We start from the raw sequence: 23,402 nt of genomic DNA, 5'->3' as shown, positions 1-23,402 counted from the left end.
ATACATTTCAATGCATTTAAGCACATTCACATTGCCTAATCATTACCATCCCTGCCCAATGAATTAATTTTAACATACCTTACCCCACTCAGCACAAAAATTGGTAGTATTTATAAATGTGCATCACTCTTAACTCTTTTTATCAGCACTTAAGACTGCCAATTTTATTTCTTCCTTCCTAATCAATACCCATCAGCCTGAATCAAAACCCAGACTTTTCTTTGTTGCAAAAGGGATCATAAGATATCTTAACACAACTAAGTATTTCAAACTAAAGAACATCTAACTTTGCAAGTAAGTGAGCTTTTGCAGTGCACAGGATGAGAACTGGGAAGAGCAGAGTAATTGCGCTATTAAGTAGGAATTTGATCCTTATTATTTTTTGTGTGTGTGTTTTTAATTTTTTGTTGTTGTTGTTTTTTTAATCGGTACCAGGGATTGAACTCACGACCACCTGCTTGCAAGGAGGTGCTTATGCCGCTGAGCTAAATCCCCAGCCCCGTGTTAATTTTTAAGATCCATACTTTTTACTTTTGTGTCATCGAGCTAAATTCCCAGCCCTTCACATATATTTTTAATATAGAGAATAACTAAGATTTTGAGTTGCTATTTGTATGACAGGCATTTTCCCAAGCACTTAATAAATACATTAAATCTTTTTATCTCTCAAACGTGTCTTAGAGGTAGACATTTTTACTATTTTACAGATAAAAATCTGAAGCACAGGCAAGTTGAATAATTTGCCCAAGTCTAAACAGCCACTAGAGAGAAAAACAGGGATTCAAAAACAAAGACATAACAAACCAAACAGGGATTAGCAATGACTGGTACTAAACTTGTACTATTTTTCCTGTTCTAGGTATTGCTTATTTGATCTAATAATTTATTTTGGGAATGAGACCAAGAAAATACATACAAAACTTTTCTTTGAACGGCTGGTACAGTGTTGCAGTGAATGGATGTAGCATAATTATTTGAACTATTTTGTATTGGCAGACCAATTTCTGACTCCATTAGTTTTATTGTCATCTCTCATATGCATCAAATTTAAAGAAATAAATGCTTTTAAATTTTGATTTTTTGAACATTTATTCTCTATAGATATTTTATCAATATACACTTTTTAAGAATGTAAATATTGGGGCTGGGGATTTAGCTCAGCGGCATAAGCGCCTGCCTTGCAAGCAGGCAGTCATGAGTTCGATCCCCAGTACCGATAAAAAGGAAAAAGACAAAAACAACAACAAAAAAAAATGTAAATGTTGGTTATAGTACGGAAAAGCCCACACAAGGAAATGAAAGTGAAGCTTGGAACCACATGTCCCAGACAGAATGCCAAGATATGCCACATAGGTCCACAGAGGAAGCACCAGGTTTTGATCAGGCAGCAGAAGGCAAGATGGTGGGTGTAAGGGAGGCGAGTCTGGCCTGAGCCCTCATTGAGAATTCTGGGGGAAATTTAGGGCACAGATGAGTAAATAGTTTAGGATTGGCTAGTCTGAATAATCCTGGTAGATTCTGGGTAATGGGTTTGGCTCTATTTACTTGGTACTTGGCTGTGGAATAATTTAAGACAAATGAACTACAGCTTGCCTTCTGTATCTGTGGGTTGTACATCTGTAGATTCAACCAATCACAGATCAAAAGTACTCAGAAAAAAACTGTACTGAATATATGCACTTTTTAAAAAAATCATTTTCCCTAAAGAATATAACTATTTACATAATATTCACATTGTATTAGTTATTATAATATAGGGATGATTTAAAAGTATTCTAGAGTATATATGTACAGGTAATATGCAATTTTACAGAAAGGACACCATTTATATAAGTGACTGCTGGAAGGGGGAGGCTACCACTGGTCCCACAAAGGATGACAGTATTGGCTTACGTGTACAGTATTATACAAAAGGCAGCAATATAGACTAGGGATTGGCTGGCTTGCATGTGAATGTTTCAAAATTTTTGCTGTCTCTGAGGGGATAGCCTGTGGGGAAGGGGCCAGAAAGTTTTTTTTTTTAAATGTTAGAACTATAAAAAAGAAAATTACAATACAAAAAACGTAATTTTGCTAGCAGTGTACAGGATTATCACTTTTTCCCACATCTTCTTTGCCAATATCAAATTACTTGACCTATGACTTTGACAGATGAAAAATGACATCTAACCGCGGATTTAGCTCAGTGGCATAAGTACCTGCCTGGCAAGCATGAGGTTGTGAGTTCAATTCCCGGTGCAAAAAAGAAAAAAAAAAAAGACATCTATACAATAAAAATCAAGTGCTTGTGATGAACCAAGTGCTGTTTATATACTGGGAATAAAGCAGATGAAGACTGTCTATATGAAGAGTACTTTTTTTTTGGTCTTTTTCCTTTTTATTGGTACCAGAGATCGAACTCATGACTGCCTGCTTGCAAGGCAGGCGCTTATGCCGCTGAGCTAAATCCCCAGCCCCACGAAGAGTACTTTTTAAAAACTGCATTGCTGGGGACTGAAACCAAGGCTTGCCTTGCATACATTTGGTAAGTGCTTCACACCTGAGCTACCTCCCCAGCCCCTACAAGACTTTAAAAGGACACAAAAGAATTGACTAAATGAAAAAAACAAGTTGATGAGGAGAATGTCAGAATGATGGCAGCTACTTCTACTCAATAGTTGTAGTACAAAAGCGTATTTTTTTGTTTTCATTTTTTGGAAAAGAGCAACAACTTGACAAAACATTATTTGAAATACCAAATGCCTATGAGATATGAATACTTTGAGAAACAAATGGTAGGATCACAATACTTGCTCTAACAGAGTTAAAACATACTACAAAAACACGCAACTAATTCAGTGTAGTATTGGTGCAATGAAACCAAGAAACAAATTCTAACTTATGCAAGTATATATGATGCACCTACGTATGAACAGCGATTCTACTTAATAACTAGTACCACTGCTTCCTAGTATAGTTCGTAGAATTTATAGAATGCACTAAATCATAAAACTACTTTTGAGTGTTGGACCATGCTTCGTTAAGTATTTCGCCAGTGTGTACCTTGTGCATGGATTCAAGGGTCATAAAAGTTACCCACATACAACCAGGGTTAACATGGTGTTGGGGGAACTTGCAAAGTGATCAAAGATGAGAGGGTCAGAGATTACTGGGATTTTTAAAGAATTCTATATTTATAATAAAATACATTTTTATAACCTACCAACACATTTGTAAAAATATAAAAAAGTAAGAGGGCTGGTAATGTAGCTCATTGGTATAGTGCTTACCTAGCATGCACAAGATTCTGGGTTTAACTGCTAGTGCTACAAAAAAAAAAAAAAAAAATCAAGGGCTGGGTACTGGTCTATAGTGTCAGCTACTGAGGAGGAGGAGGAAGAAACGTCATCTGAGCCCAGGACTTGGGCCAGCGAGATCTCATCCTAAAAAAAAAAAAAAAAAAAAAAAAAAAAAAAGTACCAAAATGTTCTGCTCAGTACATGACAAATAAGCTACTATCTCAAACTACAAAATATTCTTCACGACTGAGGGGAACATTTAGGCATTTATATACATGAAGTACCCAAGTAAACAGACTGAAATGCAAAGACAATCTCCAAATTCTATCTCATCAATGCTAAAATGATAGATCATTATGGGAACTGAAAACATTCAACAAAAGCAGAATTTACCTTTTTATGAGGTCTTTAATAAGATATTTTGTTCTTGTATGTACACCAGTACTAGTAAAAAGACAGATGTTTGCTACCAAAAGTTAAATACTGTACAATATATGAAAAATATAATTTTACAATAAATTTGTAAAAGTAATGGAAAGAACCTACTTCAAATAGAATAAGAAAATTCTACTTTTTAAGAAATCTAACCAGAAAATAGGAAATTTCTAATAACTGAACACTAAAAATATTTGCTAAAGGTTCAAGCTTTTATCTACATAGCTTTATTTTTATTTTTTTATTTTTTTGGTCTTTTTCCTTTTCATTGGTACCGGGGATCAAACTCACGACTGCCTGCTTGCAAGGCAGGTGCTTATGCCGCTGAGCTAAATCCCCAGCCCCTCTACATAGCTTTAAACAAAACTTAAAAATATTTTCCAGGACATACAGGCTATCAAAGAAAAGTGCATGCCTGAGAAAAGGGGTAAATTACAAGATGAACTCCTGAACAATAAGGGTGTGTTTCTTTGCACAACCCTGGTTTCTAGTACAATGCTTGGCTCAAAGTCACAATGCTTAAGCAGCGTTTGTAGCTTTAAACTGAACACAGGCAGAAATACACACTTTGACCTTTGGTTCAGTCTTCACTCCAAATTAAGCTCTATACTTGAAGTACCTGAGCTGCTCTTGGTTCTGGCCTTTGATATTAAATTGAGGAAGGTAAACAATATACATACATTTTCCACATTAACCTTTGGATAGGATCCTCAAAACCACATAGTCACTGGGCTGTGACTCTTATGTGGCCTGATTTTTTTGTTGTTGTTGTATGCAAAAGTAATGAATTTTCAAAGTAGGATAAATATGTTCACACGAGTAAGAATGGAATAAGGGTCTTAGTTTTCTACATTTTAAATAACAGACACATAGCATCTTAAATTATGACATAATTAGCAATTTGTAGACAATGAATATAATACACTGTATTACAAAGCAATGTGATAGTCTTCCATTTTAGGAACAAAAATAAATTTAGCACGAAAAAATTTTAATTCACATAAATACATTTAGAATAGATCTAAATTTTCATCATCAAAGTACTCAGAAATAAATGAAGAGAAGCTCTAGGAGGTGTAAGGTCCCCATTGAAGCCAAAATACACATATAAAAAGACCTTTTGCAATTACTGATCATCACCTCGTTGCCTTAAATTTCTAGATTTTCCATTTTCAATTCTTCTCTTTTTGAAGACTGGAGCCACTCCATCTGCCACAACTCCAAGAGAAGTGACCGTTTTTTCCTTAAATATCACTTTGGGTTCCACAGTGTCAGCCTCAGAAGTTGATACATACTCATTGTCAGTGCTTGGAAGTTCCAAATCTACCTCCTCACTAGAACAGAAAGCAAAAATAAAAGCTATTTGACACAGTAAGATAAACGCTTGCATGTAAACTATAAGTCACCAAAGTCCCAAGGTCTCTAATGGTAACAACAATAAAAAGTTAAGAAGGTGATTGTTCTGGAGTAATAAACTACTTTGAGATACTTATTTTACAATTTTATTTAAGATATCTAGCTCTTATTAAGGTGGATAACTCACATTTTTATTTCTGTTGCTCAAAAGAGATATCATTTCAGAAAATGCTTCTGCACACATAATAAGCTGTACAAGTAGATAAAGGAGACGTATTTATAGGAACTAATTTAGCCATGGACTGGCAAGCACCATGGAGGCTATAAAACATGTTATGAAAACCATGGAAATTTTTTTGAGACAAGGTCTCACCCTATAGTTCAGGCTGTTCTTGAACTCTCTATGTAGTTAAGGCTGGCCTTGAACTTGTAGCAATCTTCGTGTCTCAGCCTCCTGAGTGCTGGAATCACAGGCATGAGCCACCATATGCTTGGATTGCCAGCATTTTGCAAGGGTGATACAGGACTAAAGCAGTTTAGAGAGACTCTATCTCAAAATTTAAAAAAAAAAAAAAAAAAGGTGGAGATGTAGCTTAGGATAAAGGCCTGAATTATTCCCAGCATGGCAAAGCCTAAAAAAAAAAGAATGCTAATAACTACATCATTTGATGAGGTATTAATTCTTGGCATTTTATTCTTTAAAGAGATAAACCCAAGGCTTAGAGAGGAGTCAAATAACTTGGTCAAAACAAACTGTTAAGTAAAGCTTGGTTTAAAACCCAGGCCTAACTGATCCCACACCTACATTCTTCTTCCTGTACTATTTTGTTTCCAAACAAAACTAAGGAATTCCATTAAGCCAGGTAGAAACTAAGAGTAGCAGAGTTTCTGGTTATTGGACAAATTTATCTGTGGATTTCAAATTCCTATATGGGATTTTTATTAGCACTATAAGTATGCAGTGCATAATATTTTCATTCTTTGTTTAGAGTTGATGTACATGAAATACGTTAATTTCTTTTCATCCCCTTTCTCACCCATCCCTTTACCACTTGATCCTCTTCCTATTCAAGATTCATTCTGTACTTCATATTGTTTTTTATTTTGCTCTTATTTATAATTTGGGTTTCTCATAGAAGAGAAATCATACAATAATTAAACTTGCGTGTCTAATTTATTTCACTTAACACTATAGTCTCAAGGTGAATTCATTTTCATACAAGTAACTCAAGTTTATCTTTCTTTATGGCATAGTACTTCTTTGTGTGTAAATACATTTTCCTCATTCACTCATCTATTGATCAACACACAGGTCACTTCCAAGATTTAGCTATTATGAGTTATGCTGCTATAAACATGGGTATGCATGTATCACTGTAACATAATAGCTTTAACTCTTTCAGTGTGTAACTCTATTTACAGCTCCGTAACACCCACCTTGAGTATTATCAAGGTGAGACCTTCCTGAACCTACTGTGATCAGGCTCTTGTCTCTCCTTTCCTTCTTACTGCTCCTTGGACATGTTAGATGCACTTCTATTGAGGGCCTCTGCACTAGGGCTTCCTTCTGCAGATGCTCTGCAAAAGCACCTTCTTTTTGTTGGGATTTCTAACTGTAAGCATGATATAAACCTACAGCTTTGCCAGCAAGTAGAAAGAGCCAGTCTGAGGTTGTTGGCAATTCAGAGCTCAAAGACAAAAAAAGAGACAAACATGGTGCCCTGATACAGTAACTTTATTCAGGCTACACTTGAAACCACTGCACTTCAGACATTTGAGGGTTTATGTAATTTGGAAATGAAAAGAGCACCGGAGTGGATTATATATACTTCTTACACAAAGCTGGCAAACTAAGAATAGTAATCGCTCATCAACTATGGATCCTGATAACTACAATTCAGAGATCAAGAGCAATATGTGTTCTTTTTATATTCTACCCTGTACACACATGGATAAAAGTGCAGGTTTAGAAAACTATGGTCCTAGGGTTATTACTGTAATTGTAAAAATGTGTGAGCATCTGCCTGGGAAGTGTGAGGTCATGAGTCTGATCCCTGGTACCAAGAATAAACTAAACTAAACTAAAATAAAATAAAATAAAATGACTAAATAAAATTAAGCTACATTTGAAAGACAAAATATTAGGTAACAATTAGAAAAACTTTAAAAAATTTTAATATATTAGGATAACAATAATAATGTAAAATGAAAAAAAGATTCAAAAATGGGTAAAATACTTTAAAAATGTTAGTTTTACCTCTGGGTAACTGAATAATGATTTTTAAACTTTTCATTTTAAAACGCTTTCTACAATAAGTATGTGTCGCTATGTGGAAAATTTCTTAAAAAAATTAGGCTACCCAGGCATGGTGGTACATGTCTGTAGTTCCAGCATTTAGGAGGCTGACACAGGAAAATCACAAGGTTAAGATCAGTCTGAGCTACAAAGTGAGTTCAAGATCGGTCTAACTACATATTGTGATTCTGTCTCAAAAATCCAAACCAAACCTAACAAAAAACCAAAACAAAGCAAAAAGTTCTCTAAGGTTATCCTTATAAAGCTGGACATAGTTCATTACACATTAAACTAGCTGATAAGGTTAAAATTTATAAGGATGTCTTCACAAAATAGTTACCACAGGGGTAATGAAAAGAAATCTCAACTTTGAAGTATAGGACATTCTGACACAGTGACCATCTTCCTATTGTAAGTCACTTGAGAGCTAAGTAATGGAGCAGCCAATTATTTCTGAAACTTCAATGTGTGGATAGGCAGTGTGCTCATTGTAGTAGTATTATGTAGCATTTATATGTATTTCCTAGTATGTCATGAATATAAATACAACTTGAATATTTCATTGTAATATTTTTCAGAGCATTTCTAAGATATGTTATGCCAATCCAAGCAATAAATTGTAAGTAGACTAGGATATAGAGTTGTTTAATGCTTGTACAGTCTATTTTACGGAAAATATGACCTTTTCATTATAATTTTGACAATAATTTCACTGTAAAAGTGTGTGCAAAGCAGCCACCCTAAATTATCATTTGAATGTAGTAATGTTTTAAGGAATAACTGCCTTACTCGTGTAGACTGTATCTCCCCACAAAAGGAGCTTTTTGGGCCAAGGCCTTGTTATGTAGTCCAGGCTGACCTTGAACTACCAGCTAGGCTGGTCTTGACTTTGCAACAATCCTCCTGTTTCAGCTTCCCAAGTGCTGACATTATAAGCATAATCTCACCTGCCACCACCTGCCATGACCTGAAGGGCTCTTTAAGATTTAAAAAAATATTAAAACATAAAGGTGTGAGTGATATCTTCCTTTCATGTTATAAATACTCTTAAGAACTGATTTGAACAAATTAATAATACAAATCAGGTGACATCTTTATCAAGCTTTTGTTTAACTGATAGCAGACTTCTGTGTTTTGGATACTGGATGTACTGCTTAAAAATGTTACTGATCAGGAGCTGGGGATTTAGCTCAGCAGCATAAACGTCTACCTTGCAAGCAGGGAGTTGTGAGTTTGATCCCCGGTACTGATAAAAAGGAAAAGGAAAAAAAACCAAAAAAAGTTAGTGATCACTGTCAAGAGAATAGTTTTGTTTTTATGTCTTTAGATATATATATATATATATATATATAAGCATCCTGCAAAGTATTTATTGAGTATGCAGATATTGGTTTCTCTGATAGAATAATGATAGTGTGAGATTGCTTGAATTCACTGTAAACATTTTTAACAGCAATGTCAAATTTTGACTAGAATACTCTGAAAGACAGAATCATAGACAGTATCAGAAAATGAAAAGATATACCCTGTAATCTAGATTAGCATCTCCCACCACGTACTAAAATAAAATCAGAATGGATTAAAGATCTAAATGCTAAGATAGAAATAATCTACTGGAAGATAAAACAGTTTTGGTAAACCTCAAGGACATGGGTGCAGGCAAAAACTTTCTAAACACAACCCCAGTCGCACAAGAAGTAACATCAAGAACAAATGGGATTGGGGCTGGGGATTTAGCTCAGCGGCATATGCGCCTGCCTTGCAAGCAGGCAGTCGTGAGTTCGATCCCTGGTACCGATAAAAATGAAAAAGACAAAAAAAAAAAAAAAAAAAGAACAAATGGGATCAATGTCAAATAAGGAAGCTTCTGCACAGCAAAAGAAACAACCAACAGAGAACGCAGACAGAGAAAACCAGAAGGGGACCCACCTCTGCCTGCAGGGCGCTGCCACTGGGAGCCCCCCCCCCCCCCCCGCATGGCCAGCGCTGGCTGAGGAAACAGATCCACCTCTGCCTCCTGTGCAGCACCACCAAAGGGCCATGTCCTTCAGATGGCCAGTGTGGGCAGAGAGAACCAGGGGATCCACCTTCACCTTTAGGGAGCTGCCACCAGAAAGCTCCTTCCTGCAGGCAGCTAGCAGGAGCAGGGACACACAGCCAGGTAAGCCCTGTGCATCCATCCACAGGTCACCATTTGAGGCCCTTGGTTCCCTAAGACAGCCATCATTCACTAGTGGAATCAGACAAACACACCTCTGTGTGGCTGCCACCACTGTGGTAGTCCCAGTGTAGACATACAGGCTGAGAGAAGCAGCCCCACCTACATACACCCCTGACTGTCAGCGAGGTCCCAGTGTAGCTGCATAGCTCCGGACAAGCCCACTCCACACCCTGCTATCTCCCTGTAAATATGGAATTAGAGGAACCCAGGTGCCTGTCTTATCCCACTACACTGCTTAGGGGCAGCCAACATGGGAAGTACAGGGGATACCACAACCAGCTTGTTGAGAGGAACCTAGGAGAATGTCAAGACAAAGGAGCAAAAGGCAAACTGAGACCATTAGCCCATACACAGTAAGTCTGGGAGATACAGTCATAGAAGAAAATGGAAATCACACACCTGAAATTTCTGAGAGGATCGCAACTGATGGAAACAACTTCATGAGATTGTAAAAGCAGTCAAATCAGAAATAATGTCAGGTAAAAGAAGAAATCACAAACATACTGAAAGAATTGTTCAGCAGATCTAAAGAAGACATAGACAATAAAGAGGAGCATACCTTGAATGAATGTAGAAAGCAATTACAATGCATGAAACAGATTCAAAGAGAGATGCAGGAAATTAAAAATTCAATCAAAAGCTGGCAAAACCTCTTGAAAGAGACTGAAGATAGACTTTCAAACCTTAAGACAGGATTGCAGCTAGTAATCATGAAAGGGAAGATCTCTTAAAAATAACACGGAATCAGGAAATAACAACTCAATGGCTGCAAGATGATGCAAAGAAATATAATTTAAGAGTGACAGGTATCATTGAAGAAGTAGGACTCAACACAAATGAAATTAAAAGGATATTCACAGAATAGAAGAAACTTCCAAAACATGGGAAATGGATCTGGCATGCAGATAAGTGAGGCATATAGGACTCCAACTAACCGTAACCAAAGTACATCTATACAGACATATAATAATCCAGATCCCAGAAAATTCAGCACAAGAACAGAATATTGAAAGTGGTCAGAGAAAACAGATCACCTGTAAAGGAAAACCTATCAAAATCATGACAGACTTCTCAACACAAACTATCAAATCAAGAGCTTGAAGTGAAGTATTCCAAGCCCTGAAAGAAAATAACCTCCAACCCAGATTGATCTACCCAGAAAAACTATTTTTCAAAATTGATAGAAAAATAAGATACTTCCATAATAAAGAACAATTGAAGGAATTTATGACTACCAAACCAACCCTACAGAGAGTGCTAAAGAATATTCTAAAGAGAGATAAAGATGACCATGGTTCCAGGAACAGCAGCAGAGGAAGAGCGCCAAACAAGACAGGTAAGATCTGATTGAAGGGGAAAAGTGGAGGGCTAACAACAGGAGGATAGCAGGGCAGAGACAAACCAATGTATGCTGATTGTAACCATTAATGTAGATGGCCTCAGGTCAGTAATAAAAAGAAACACAGGGAAAGTGGATCAAGAAACAAGATCCATCAATATGCTGTATACAAAAAAGAATTAAAAACTGAAGAAAAAACAATTGTTCCATGTGACAGGAGACCAGAAAAAAAAAAAAAGCAAGAGTAACTTGCCCATCAACTGCAGAATGGATAAGAAAGATATGGTATTTTCATGCACTGGAAAGCTACCCAGCTATAAAGCAGAACAATCTCAAGGCTCCAGTAGGTAAATGGACGCAACTGGAGATCATGTTCATGAAACAGTTCGAACTCATAGGTGAACCCTAGTATAAGAAACACAAGGAGTTAATGCGATCCAAAAGTAAAGCAAAGGGGAGGAAATACCTGGGAGGGAAAGGTGGAAACTACTGTCAATTCTTATTTTCTTACCTTGAACTCTTGCATTGTTTACACAATTTTGTTAAGTTTGGCTTTGTTCTGTTTTGTTTTGTTAATTATATGTTGTCAGATGGTAGGGACAGCTATTTTGAATATTTTATGGTAATCATGGATTCCTATTTTATTGCTTTGAAGACTTATAATGCATTCATTGGTTTGACTGGTTTTATTGTTTTGATTTTATTATGTGTGATGGTATGAACAACTATTTTGAAGAAAAGACATTATGGCAGCCATGCTGATTTACTATCATCTTGTTTTGAAGTTCTACCATGCTTTTTTTTTTTTTTTTTAAATGTTCTTCTGTTTTGACTGGTTCTATCTTGTTGTGTCTTATTTGATTTTATGATGTGTGATGGTGTAAACAAATTTTTTAAGGACATATTATAGTAGCCATTGTTCACTTCCTATTATTTGGTTTTGAAGTCTTATAGTACTTTCATTCTCTTGAATGGTTTTATACTATTTTGTTATGTTTGATATTATTGTATGTGAAGGTATGCTCAACTATTTCAAAGAAAAGAGACATTATGGTAGCTACTGTTGATATCTGGTTGTCTTATTTTGAAGTGCTGTGTTCTGTTCTGATTTGCTTTGTTCTGTTCTCTTTTGTTCTATTCTCTTTAAAATAAAAAAATTTTAAAAAGGAACAACCTATAGAAAGGAAAAATACTTCTGCCAGCTATCCCTCAGAGGACTAATACTATAACATACAAAGAAAGTCCCCAAAATAAAAGAACTAATCAAAAAATAGGCAAGTAAAATGAATAGACACTTCTCAGACTGAAGAAGTAATAGTACAAATGACTAATAAATTCATGAACGTATGTTCAATATTACTGGCCATTAGAGAAATACAAATTAAAGTCTATGTTACTCCAGAAAGAATGACTATCATCAAGAACTCAAACAAATGCTGGCAAACTTTCAGAGCAAAAGGAATCCTACTACACTGTTGGTGGAAATGTAAGCTGGTACAATCATTATGGAAATCAGTGTGGAGATTCCTCAAAAAATTCAAATTGGAAATTCCATGTGACTCAGCTATTCTCTTTCTAGGCATCTCTCCAAAAGAGTTAAAGACATTATATTACAGTGATATACGCATAATCATGTTTATAGCAGAACAACTCGAAATAGCTAAATCTTGGGAAGTGGCCTGTGTGGAATACTACTTCGCCACAAAGAAGGATAAACTTGAATCATCTGTAAGGAAAATGGATGCACCTTGAGACCACTTTAAGTGAAATAAATACTGCATAGTTTCTCTTATGGGAGAAATCCAAATCATAAATAAAGAGCAAAATGAAACACAGCAGTATGCAGGGAGATAGATCTTTTGCAAAAGGTAAGGGGACCAAGAGATGGAAGGGGAACGGATTAGAGGAAGGAGATGGAAAAAAGAATTAAGATGTGTTATATGCATGTACCAATTTCCCACAGGGAATGCAATCATTACATATTACAAACATGCCAATAAAAATTTAAATTCATCAAAAAGTCAAGTTTTCACAGGAACTAAGCTTTTTTCAGGTTAATCTTAGTATATATATCATTAGTTTACTTTTAAAGATAACTTACTTTTAAAAATATTTCATTATAAAAAATAAAAACCACTCTAGAAATGCAAGAAAAGTATTACTATTATAGTACTCTTGAAATCAACAATTACAAGCTGTGAAAGAATTGATGTGGATAATGTTTGTAATAACGGTGGGTTAAAGTCTCAAGTCCTTACTCAGACTTAATTTCTTGCTTAATTTCTTGCCATTCTCCATACGGGTTTGACTTTTTCAAAGTTTTGGATTTTTCTTCATTTGGACCTGATGAATTCTGTTTTTGGACACTTTTTTCTTTCTGGATTTTTGGGGCTTTTTCTTCAACACTATTTTTATTCTTTTCCTGAAATATAAAAGTCAAATAATATACTTCAAACAAAATTGCCAGGACCAAACAAAAAACTTTTTTTAAAAATCAGTACCAGGGATCGAACTCATGATTGCGTGCTTGCAAGGCAGGTGCTTATGCCACTGAGCTAAATCCCGAGCCCCTAGGACCACACAAAAAATTTCTTTTAAAAATTTTATTACAGATTTATCAAAATATATTAACTTAGTACTATAGTTTAAATCTGCATGTACATTAATAATGTATACTGTAAGAACTCTAATGTTTGATTATATTTTTTAAATTATATCTGAAATGTTAATACACTATGTTCAATGCTATATATTTTAAAATAATATAAGATTCTATTAATGCCATGAGTTGTACAATTAAGGGTATGGAAGTAAGACTACTTTCTGTTTCCTTACTTCAGTTACAACAGAATCTTCTCTTTATACAGTACCTCTTTTGGATTTGATGCCATGTCATCAGACGCTTCTACAACTGTTATCTATTTCAAAGAACTTGAACCGGTTAGTCTTAACTGAAATCCACCTTCATTTTGAGGACACTGCCAAAGCCTTACTGGCCTGTACAACTTTGTACAAATGTGAAAGATACTCCCTGGGGCAGAAGCAACCCATTCAGAAGTCCCTGAGTCAGGCAGGTGCTTTATGGCATCTATTAATCTAGAATAATAAAACCCTGTAATCTAGATTGGCAAGTGGACCACATGCTGGATTTAAACCTGTCTGCAAACTGTACAACAATGAGTGATTGGCCTGGGGTAGTTTCCTTTGCAACTCTTTGAAAAGATGTCAGCTCAGTCCTCCATGTGACTGGTATCACAGAACTAGGGGAGCAGCATCCATGAACCAATTGCACAAATCAATTATAAAAATCAATCAGCATACACAAATCAATCACAAATTCTGTAGGTGTGCGCCTATGACTATACACGGTTTTGGGGGGACATTCAGACATAAACTGTAACACCTACCCCACTGCCACTTGTAACAGTTTTAATTTTTCCTTGTGTTTTGAGATTGTTGGTTTCCTCTAGACTACATCCTACTAATAGGAATCACTTTTAAGTACCTATTTGCTAACATCCTAAAAATACTTGTCTCTATGCTTGTTTATTGCATAGGACCAAAATACTTCCACAGATCTATCCAATCATTTGTCTGTTTGCTTTTAAGCTTGGTTTGTCCAGCATTTACAAAAGAAAAATATACTTTAAAACTTACAGTCTCAAATGAAATTAGTATTTTGTCTCTCAAAACATATCAGTAAATAGTACAACAATTTATCTAGCTTCCAAAACACAACAGGCCCATTTTTGGGAATACATGAAATCATCAGTTGATACTTGAAACCAGGTAGTATTAAACCCTAGAGATATTAAATTTTTCCCTTAGCATGCATTTCTATGATAAAGTTCAATATAAAAATTTGGTATAGTAAGGGATTAATATTAATAGAAAAATTTCATCATACTACTCAGAAAAGCATGTGATTTAAAACTTACAATTATTTCTGGAATTTTCCATTTCATATTTTCATATCTTCATTGTCCATGGCATGAAAAGCAGAATCAAGGATAGGGGAGAGAAACTCTAAACATGTCCTGGCTTTATTTTTATCTTACACCAGAAGACTGAAGGTCTATTGAGCTTTCTTATAAATTGATAATTTTTGTGATAAGTAAATCAAGAACTTACCTTAAATTTTATTTTTAGCTGTTTTGTTTCTGTAGAGACTTCTCCTTTTGAGTCTTGTTCTCCATCGGATTTACTATCTGATGATTCAGATTCTTCTAAGGTGCCAACTGGCTTTTCATCAACCTTACTAGAAGGCATACTACCAGTGTGTGGAATGAAATCATCAGGTTTTTCCCATTTGGATTCTGCTCAACACATTTTTTAATAGTCATGTTACTTATTTACCGATTCTAACACTTTCAATCATTAACCTTTAGGAGGTCGCTAGCCTGAGAGAGACATGTTTTTTCCATTTGGATCCTGCTCAACACATTTTAAGACATGCTAATGTATTAGTTACTCTTCTCATTTGTGAGACAAAATATCCAATGCCCAAAGTTAAAGGGAGAAAGCTTTATTTAGTTTACAATTTGTGGAAGTTTCAGTCCATAATCAGCTGGCTCCAAGGCAGGTGGCATTGCAGAGGAACAGTTCATGGCAGATAGAAGGTAGCAAAGGAACAGGGCACAACTACAGCTCTTTCTATCCCTTATACTTTATCCAGGTTACTAAGGGTGGGTAGCAGTCACATCCTTAATCCTAGTGCCCTTGATCCTACTAGTGCTTCATGAATTGACACCAGCATCACACATTCTAGATCTAGCTACCTCTGAAAAAGCCCCGTCTATGCTGCATGAAGTTTTGGGGGAGAGATGTAGATATAGTAATAATACACTATTTATATATCAATTCTAGCACTTCTTAAAAAAAATTGTATTTATTTATTTATTTATTGGTGTTTTTGAGATAGTGTCTCACTATGTAGTTCAGGCTGGCCTTGAACTCACTATCGGCCCAGGCTGGCCTTGAATCCAATGATTCCCTGCCTCAGCATCCTAGTGTTAAAATTACAGGCAAGCACTACCACCCATGACTGAATCCTAATACTTTCTCTCATTTGTAATTTTTAACCCTTAGTAGGTTGCTGATCTGACAGAAACACTTTTTATTACATATTTAAGGTCATGAGTAGCTATGTTTGTGCACTGCTGGTTAAATGAGTTTGTTTTTTTTTTTTTTGCATTTCAGCAATACTAGCAATGAATATTTCTTTCACATGCACATGATCTTATAATTTGACGGTGACTTCTGCAATACTGTATTCACTTCATGCTAATACTTGACCAAAAAGATAAATAATGGTTCTTAAATCTCTGGTTCTTATATCTTTCAGAAATTGATTTTAATTTACAAAGCCAGATTTACTAGTTATATAAACTATAACTTCAATTAGAAGAGACATGACTGGGTGATAGTTTAAGGACTCACACAATTTATCTGACAATAATTTCAGAAAACACAATGAAAGTGATGAGACTTCCTAAACTTTACTATCACAAATATTGTTCTGGGATTTCCATAAAATGAAATCATAACATGAAAATCTGAAGCAATATAATTTGTCATTTTCATTGGGGGAATAAACCTTGATTGAATTCTACTGCCATCTAGTGGTCCATGGTACTTTTTGTAAAATGAAAGCGCATCTAATTGTCTTGGAGATCTCTATTTTTAGCTTAATAAAAGGGAGGCTCCATAATTTACTGACCAACTGAGATAGTTTTAGAGTAAAAAGAATTGTTACTAATAATTACCTTGTTATAGGCATAAGCTGAAGTCATTAAGTATAGCCCTTTAAAACATGTAGATACTAACCAAAAAGACTCCTTTTCCTTATCCAGATTTCACTCAAGTAACAAAGAGAAATTTCAAGATACAAATAATTAAGCACAGAGAATATAGTAGGTACTATTTTATAAATTTATAGATATCAGAGTTGTCCATAATCACGTCACTAGTAAGAGAAGTTGTGTACTGAACTTAGCTCTAATTCTAGAGCCATGTTATATTACTATATTAAAGATTCAGTTTAATTTTACTAAAAGAGAAACACTGCTGTTTAATGCTATTTAGAAGGTTTTGGATAGTAGAAATTTTTTTTTTTTTTTTTGGTCTTTTTCATCGGTACCGGGGATCAAACTCACGACTGCCCGCTTGCAAGGCAGGCGCTTATGCCGCTGAGCTAAATCCCCAGCCCCTATGGATAGTAGAAATTAAAACAAAAACAAAACTTTTCCCCAAGTTGTATCAATAATATAGGCATTTCAGCAAATTTAATGACAGTAGAAAACCAAGTACAATTATTTTAAAACTTTAATGAAATTAGGTACAATATTCATTTGAAAAATTCAGCTAACTAGTAACATGCATGTTTCATAAATATTTATGTACTCAAAACATTAAATTAGTCAAAGTGGAAATTTGACAACTGTAGTCATGGCTAAAATAGCTTATTTTGGTTTTTAAAAAGGAAAAAGAAAGTTGAGGTTTTGCAGGATACAGCTCAGTGATAGAACAAGCATGAGACTCTGGGTTTAATTTCCAAAATCAAAGGAAAAAAAGTTGAAGTAGGTAAGGTACCTTCTAAGAAAATTACGTTTATAAAATAATCATAGTAAAACGAGTAAGTCGTCAAAATGATTCAAATTTGCATATGCTATATGCTTTAAGAACACCATTGCTGTATACCATAATACATGATGAATCTTCTTGCTTTTCTACTGCATTAATGATTTTAACTTATAAAAAACAATATATGCTTGCTATAGAATTGATTATTTAATGCTAAAATTCTCATCTTCAGATATTTTGTCAGCAGATTAATAAGCAGTTTTAGGGATAATTTAGATAGTTAAAATGGTCAAAGATAACACTTACCTCCTGTTTCTGTATTATAGTAATAGCTATAACCATCCTCACTTAAACCTTCTACCCAAATGGCTTTTGCTGCTGTCTAATAGGAGGAAAAAAAAACTAGAATAAACTGAAGATAATGATTATGTACTGAACATCCAAGATACCCATTCCTTTCCACCCGACATCTGGAAGTTGGGGATGGTGATAATCCTGATTAGGGAACCTGGTTTGTGATAATCATGTACCAGTATCCAAGTAGAGAATATCTCACTTCTGAAAGCCAGGAATCCCTTCCAGACAGACAAGAATATCTGGATGGCAACTGACCACAAACCAACTAGTATCTACATGGATGGGGTTTGTGAACCAATACCACTGTTTTATTTCCATCCAACCTTCTAACAAAAGAATTAAGGAAGAAAGGATGGGTGGGTATGCTTTTTTGGAAGTAAATCTGCTCACACAAAGCCCAAAAGTTAATCATTTTAAAGAATAAAGTTAAAACACTACCAATGTACTTTAGTTACCTTTTTTAAATTTCCTTGAAAGCCTTCAGGTTTCTCCCATTGAGATGCTAAAAGCAAAATATATGATGTTTATAAACGTTTTTTGCTTAAAAACAACTCCAAAATATTTGGCAAAAAATAACAGATATACCAGTGTAGCAAATAATTGAAAATCAAACAAACATACATTCCAGCAGTATTGTTTAGAATACAGGTAAACTCTATGGAACTAAAAAATAACAGAATGAAGAATAAGAAGTTACTAGAATTTCTATGGAATTACTAAGAGTGAGGTCGAGGTAGGGCTTCTCTTGATGAGTTCACTGGAATTTAGGCATGGCAAATTTTGAAGGAAGGAAATAGCTTTTGTGTTATATTGGGGCAAGGGACAGTGAGAGACGAAATAAAATGGACTTTGAAGAGGAACAAGATAAAGTGTGCAGGAATCAAAAAACATGTATTGCTGAAGGTAAGAGTATGTAAGTAGGATGGTGAAGGAAATACTAGAAAGGAAAAAAGAAATTGTTTCTAAGTATATTTGAGAAAGATATCTCATCCCTAGTACACACTGATGGTTCTCTTCATTGCTGAACTACAATATACATTTCACTTAAGGTTTAGGTCAAATTCTGCAACATTATTTCTATGCAGTCTAAAACTGATTTTAAAGGGCAATAATTAAATAATATTGTCATCTCTAGGTTTTTCCATTACTTTATCTAATTTCCTATCTTCTTTTTGAGATGTTCTTGTCGTATGTAGCCTCAAATTCATAATCCTCCTGCCTTAGCCTTCAGAGTGCTGGGAATACAGTGTGTACCACCATGTCCAGCTTCATACCCTACCTTCTTGACACTGTTTTTCATTGGCTTTTCTACTATCCATTTCTTTAATATATGTACTACTCACTCTTTGTTGCTCTAGTCTCTGTAATCTCATATACTTATTGCCATTAATACTATTATCTATATCCCCACTCTATTTAGCAATCCTAACTCCAGACTCTCAATTAGCTACTGAAAATTGCCACATGCTCTACAGGTACCTCGAAATGAGCATTATACAAAATTGAATTCATTATTCTCCCACTTAAACTTATTTCTGTTTCCTGTAATTCATATCCCAGCAAATCATGCCATTGTTCTCCCAGCTTCCCATAATATAGCCCTAACCTATTTTTCCAGTCTCATACTTCTGTTTTGACATCTTTAAAGAACCCTATATTTTACCCCCACTCATTAATTTTCTAGGCTTTGCATTTTCAAACCTTATTTTGTGGTTCATATTGTTTTTTTTTTTTTGTCTTTTTCGTTTTTATCGGTACCGGGGATCGAACTCACGACTGCCTGCTTGCAAAGTATAAGTCCCCGGTACAAAAAAACAAAAGAGTAGTGTCTCTTATTATTTAAAATGTTCAATAGCAAATAAAAATTCTAAACAAAAACTGTTCTGTTTCACTAATGGAATTATTCTCTTCTAGAAGGGATTAAGTGACTTGCCTCCTGTGATAAGATCATAATAGTAACAGTAACCCTCAGAGGTTACACCTTCTACCCATCTACCCTTTGAAGGATCTTTTTTTTTCTTCTTCTTTTCTTTCGGTTGATTTGATGCAGGGGGAGGTGGGGTAGTGCTGGGTACTGGTGACACGCTTGGCACTGAGGTATCTAGAAAAAAATGAGAGAAGGGTAAAGATGCTGAAATAACTTTTTTTCTGTCATAATATTTTAATAATGTTACTTTACTCAAAAGTCTAATAGATTCTTTCCAGGACTTTAGACATTATTTTAAAACTTATTCTAAAGCCAGGGTGTAGTGGTATATGCCTTTAACTCCAGTACTCCGGGAGCCTGAGGCAGAAGGACTGCAAGTTTAATTCCACTTATGCAACTTAGACTTTGTCTCAAAATTAAAATTAAAAAAAAAAAAAAAAGAGTAGGAGATGTAGCTCAGTAGAAAGGCCCTTTAATTCAAGTGTTGGTGGGGGAGCCACACAAAGTATAAGAATGCTAAACTTAGCTACATAAAAATTAAGATCTTTCAACACTGAGATTTTAGGAAAAAAAAATTAAGATCTTTCTGTATGGCAAAAACAAAAGAATTTTAATCTCTTTTCTTTGTATTGTATTTTACATATACATATGAGGAAAATATTTGTAGTGAATATAAGTTAACATTTCTAACAACGATTCCCTACAAATCAAACATTCCAATAGGAAAGCAGACAAAAGCACAGCAACAGTTTGGTTCACGAACTTAATTCTTTTCATAATTTTGATCATAAACTACATTGGTGGAGAACAGAATTAAATTTCTACATAAGGTCAACATTGAACCTAACCACTGACTTTGATTTGGTTCTCATCCAATTTGGTTTGCAACCAGAATTGTGGAAAGAATTGTACAGTGGTACAAACAAACTCAAGAGAACAAATGTTTACCTTCACAGCAAAAAAAATGCAAACAAAATGTATTTGTTTTTGGTAGATCAATGAGTTCAGAGAATGATCAAATCCTATGCTAGTCTGATATATCAGGTATCTACTTGGACGTACTGTATTTCCAACATTAGTTAATAGTTGTTTTTCCTCATGAAAGTGTACACTAGCCCAACTTAATATTATCTACAATATATAAGGTATATCCATACTTTTATATTACTATGATCTGTGGTTGGAAACTGAACCCACATGGAAAATGTGAAAAGATACCTACATAATGAAATATACTACAGCACTCCTTGTCCCTGTGAAAAATTCTAAGCAAACTAACTGTTGACCAGGAAATTAGTTAAATAAACTATAGTATACCTTTATGTAACTTACTACATATGGTCACTGTAATAAGCAATTTGTACCATGTTATTTTAGTAAAATTCCATGGTTATATAACTAGCGAGAGGCAATTCTGTTTGACCACAAAGACTGTGCTCGTATTCCACAGCTACTAAAGAATGTTGTGCTTTTTTTTTTTTTTTATCGGTACCGGGGATAGAACTCACGACTGCCTGCTTGCAAGGCAGGTGCTTATGCGCTGAGCTAAATCCCCAGCCCCATGTGCTTTTATTTAAAAGACCTATTTAACTGTCATTGAGGAAGCCTCCAAATAGATCACGGCACAAATGCAACATTAAAAGAATTTTAAAGATATCTGCAGCAATCTTAGCACAGTGTATTGTATTGCTGTACTTTTAATTCATGTAATAGATAAAAGGTGAATTTTTGACTATTTCCAATTTCCCAGAACACCAACGATTTTTTTCCTCTCTCAAAATGCTTTCACAGAACCATACATTTCTTTTACCTTCCTTAACTACTAATGTTCAAAATAATATTTTAAGAGACAATATGAAAGACTAGGTATGTCTGTAATCACAGTTACATAGAAGGCTGAGGCAAAAGCATCATTAAGATTGAGACCAGCCTGAACAAGTTAGTAAGAAGCTATCTAAACTCTAAAAGCAAAACTAAAAGAAAGAAATGGAGATGTAGCTCACAACAAAGGTTATGAGTTCAATCCCTGGACAGACACTATCACCAAAGAAAGGTCCAAATATAGTTGCTCTTATTTAACAAACACAATGTCAATTGGTATTCTGCTTAAAATTTTAATTGAAAGCTGCTTTTATTAGAGATTAAGAATAGCATTCTAGCTGGGCTTGGTAGTGTATACCTGTAATCCCAGAAATCTGGGAGATGAAGGACAGGATCAAAAGTTTGAGGCTAGCTGGGACAATTTAGCAACTTAGTGAGACCCTGTCTCAAGTAACAAAAACAAAAAAGGCTGGTGATGTAACTCAGGGCAAAGGCACTGGGTTTAATCCCTAGTACTGGAAGAAAATATAATAATAGTATTCTAAGTTGATTATGCCAGATCAACTGAGATCTGCTATATGCTTGTGTTGAAAACAATGGATTTCTCAAGGAAGAAATGCTCCCTAAAGTTCCCCAGATTACAGTCTCAGTTCAATTACATGATAGATAGTGAAAATACCTGTTACCTGGAACTTTATTTTCAACTCAAAATAAACTGTCTTGTAGTAGTACAGTAAATTGTCTGTAAAAGGCTACTTTATTATATTTTCAGCCATAAAAATAGATGATTTATAATTTTGGCCATATAGATAAAATGATCATTAATTATGCTAGGGTTTTTTTTTTTTTTGCAAGATTTTTTTCCACTCTTTTTATTGGCTATTTAAACTAATAGGTTTCATTTTGGCAGTCATATATGCACATAACATACTTTGATCTTTTCCATCTCCTGCAAGGATTACTTTTTAGTCAACAGCTACGTTGAAGCTGAATAATGATAACACTTAGAACACTCGAAGCACCTCTGAAATTAACTACTCAGCTAGGACAGAGGTAGGAGTGGAGTTGCAAAGGTAGTATGGTTAATACAGGAAGTATTAAAATCAAAGTAAAAGTGCATAAGTAAATCTTATAGTTTAAATAGGGTATAAAAAAAGCAGAGTACACTCTGAGTATATAACTTCTTTATGCAACCAACAAAAGCTCATGTTACTTTTAAAACATGATGGCTGTTCATTTTACCTGACTCTAAGCCAAGCCTTTTCAAATCTTCTTGGTATGCTTTCAGGGCAGCTGCTTCCATTGCAGCAAACTCCTTTGATGCCTTTTCTTCTTCTTTTGCCTTATCCAGGCTCTTTTGTTTAATCTATGGAGGACATGTATAAAGGTAAAAATAAGATAAAAATATTGATATTTATATAGAAAAACTAGCAAAGAACCAATCTGTATTACCTCACTGATTCTCTTTGCCACATTTTCCTTATGATTCTTTCCCCTCTCATGAAATTCAACACTCTAAATGAAACAAAAAAAGAGAAAAAAACAAAGGAAAGTTACGTAAGTATAATAAAACCCACAGTAAATACAATATATGAATGGCATATAAGCAAACAAATTAAAATGATTTGCAGAGAAGATTAAAACTCATTAACTTTAATGCAAACTGGTCCGTTTTACTAAATAATGCTAGCATATTTGAACCTCATTTATTATACTTTCTAACTAGATTTTACTTTGGTTCTTAAAATAAAACAGGATGACCATATTAATGGGAGAAAAATACAAGATAC

At 34.8% G+C, this 23,402-nt stretch overlaps 1 protein-coding gene across 5 annotated transcripts in view; it reads right to left on the bottom strand.

Annotated features, from left to right (window-relative positions):
• Wbp4 (WW domain binding protein 4) overlaps positions 1–23,402 on the bottom strand; it is a 31,653-nt gene that overhangs the window by 5,247 nt on the left and 3,004 nt on the right. For 4 of the 5 annotated variants that reach the window (XM_063232714.1, XM_063232715.1, XM_063232713.1 and 1 more), the window contains exons 3-10: positions 23,065–23,127; positions 22,855–22,978; positions 19,798–19,965; positions 18,320–18,366; positions 17,814–17,889; positions 15,057–15,241; positions 13,184–13,347; positions 4,854–5,047 (exon numbers count right to left, since the gene is read on the bottom strand). In XM_063232714.1, the coding sequence (XP_063088784.1) occupies positions 4,854–5,047; positions 13,184–13,347; positions 15,057–15,241; positions 17,814–17,889; positions 18,320–18,366; positions 19,798–19,965; positions 22,855–22,915 (895 nt within the window). In that variant the 5' untranslated portion in view covers positions 22,916–22,978; positions 23,065–23,127. Of the gene's footprint in view, positions 1–3,666; positions 5,048–13,183; positions 13,348–15,056; positions 15,242–17,813; positions 17,890–18,319; positions 18,367–19,797; positions 19,966–22,854; positions 22,979–23,064; positions 23,128–23,402 lie in introns of those variants that run through there. The other variant, XM_003477295.5, reaches the window with a different exon arrangement.

The sequence above is a fragment of the Cavia porcellus genome, unplaced genomic scaffold (assembly GCF_034190915.1).
Source record: "Cavia porcellus strain 051 isolate PalLab524CR breed Dunkin Hartley unplaced genomic scaffold, mCavPor4.1 scaffold_21, whole genome shotgun sequence".
NCBI lineage: Eukaryota > Metazoa > Chordata > Mammalia > Rodentia > Caviidae > Cavia > Cavia porcellus.
The sequence above is the reverse complement of the archived record's forward strand: the minus strand, read 5'-3'. Positions and strand labels throughout refer to the sequence as shown.